At 45.1% G+C, this 1149-nt stretch overlaps 1 protein-coding gene across 10 annotated transcripts in view; it reads right to left on the bottom strand.

Moving 5' to 3' along the window:
• Positions 1-1149, bottom strand: part of camk2b2 (calcium/calmodulin-dependent protein kinase (CaM kinase) II beta 2) — an 85248-nt gene that overhangs the window by 14382 nt on the left and 69717 nt on the right. For 5 of the 10 annotated variants that reach the window (XM_032511151.1, XM_032511150.1, XM_032511153.1 and 2 more), the window contains exon 15: positions 84-149. The exons of the other annotated variants lie outside the window; for them this stretch is intronic. In XM_032511151.1, coding sequence (XP_032367042.1) covers positions 84-149 — 66 coding nt within the window. The remainder of the gene's footprint in view (positions 1-83; positions 150-1149) is intronic. 10 annotated transcript variants of the gene reach the window in all.

Here is a 1149-nt window from a genome sequence, read left to right as displayed (position 1 = left end):
ACACACACACACACACACACACACACCTACACACTCTGTGTTTACGAACGGACAGACGGACGGGCGGACACAGAGCTGCATACCAGCGCAGCGGAGACGTGTCCTTTGGGACTGGTGACGGTGCTGTTTCTCGTGCTGTTGGTCTGCGGCTGTGCGGGGAAACACAAAGTGATGTATGAGTGCTCGGCAACGAGGGTGAGAGGTGCCACCTGCTGGTTGTACAGTGGGCGGATACTGTGGGAACAAAAAGTGGAATACAGACACAAATAGCAGAAGAGGGCTCCAGAGACAAAAATAGTGAAAGAATGGAGCGTGCACTCAGCTCAGCTATGGTTTCTCCCTACAGTTTTAATCAGATGAAAAAGGGTTTTCTGCCATTCATCACTTCTATCTGCAGGAGAAATCCAAATCAATCCCCCGTCAGACAGCTCCGGTACTTTCTCGTTTTTATTTCTTTCCCCTGGCTCGGGATGCTATTTGGCAGATGGCAAATAAAACCAATGGCAGCTGTGCACCTCTGCAACATCTGTCAGATTTAAGGAAGGAAGAGTCGCATCCATTTAGTCAAAGTACACAAGCACTTCCAACAGACATTAGCATCTCTTAATGTATCCCTCCGACCAAACAACCTTTTAAATGCCTCATTTAAGCAGAGGGAAAGACACGCACAGCACGTATGAAAACAGGCCATTCGCAAAAGACACATAAACAGCCAACGACATGCTAAATACACAGACGCCTTGTTTCACAAGCACTCACATGACCAACAACTCCTCTTCATCTATGACCAGCATGCACATAAACACACAAGTGCAGGCACGGCAATGCAACTTCATGCTTAAACTAATTAACTGTGTATTTTTCTGCTCGTTATTTTCCTCACTAGGGTCGCCTGTAATTGATAACTGCGTTTGACTGAAGACAATAAGAGACAGAAATTAAAGGAACACGCCGCCCCTTGTTGAAATAGGGCTTATCACGGTCTCCCCTCGCTGTAGATACACTCTAAGAAATTTCTGTTTATTAACAGTTGTTTGACTGTATGTTTTCTAAGAGAAATGGTCCGTAGAAAGGGATTCACAGTTGTATTTGTGTTTATTTGTATATGTTTTTATGTTCCTGGGTAAGGGAGCGTCAAAAGCCTCAAAA

This window comes from Etheostoma spectabile, unplaced genomic scaffold (genome assembly GCF_008692095.1).
Source record: "Etheostoma spectabile isolate EspeVRDwgs_2016 unplaced genomic scaffold, UIUC_Espe_1.0 scaffold325, whole genome shotgun sequence".
In the NCBI taxonomy this organism is placed as follows: Eukaryota; Metazoa; Chordata; class Actinopteri; order Perciformes; family Percidae; genus Etheostoma; species Etheostoma spectabile.
The sequence above is the reverse complement of the archived record's forward strand: the minus strand, read 5'-3'. Positions and strand labels throughout refer to the sequence as shown.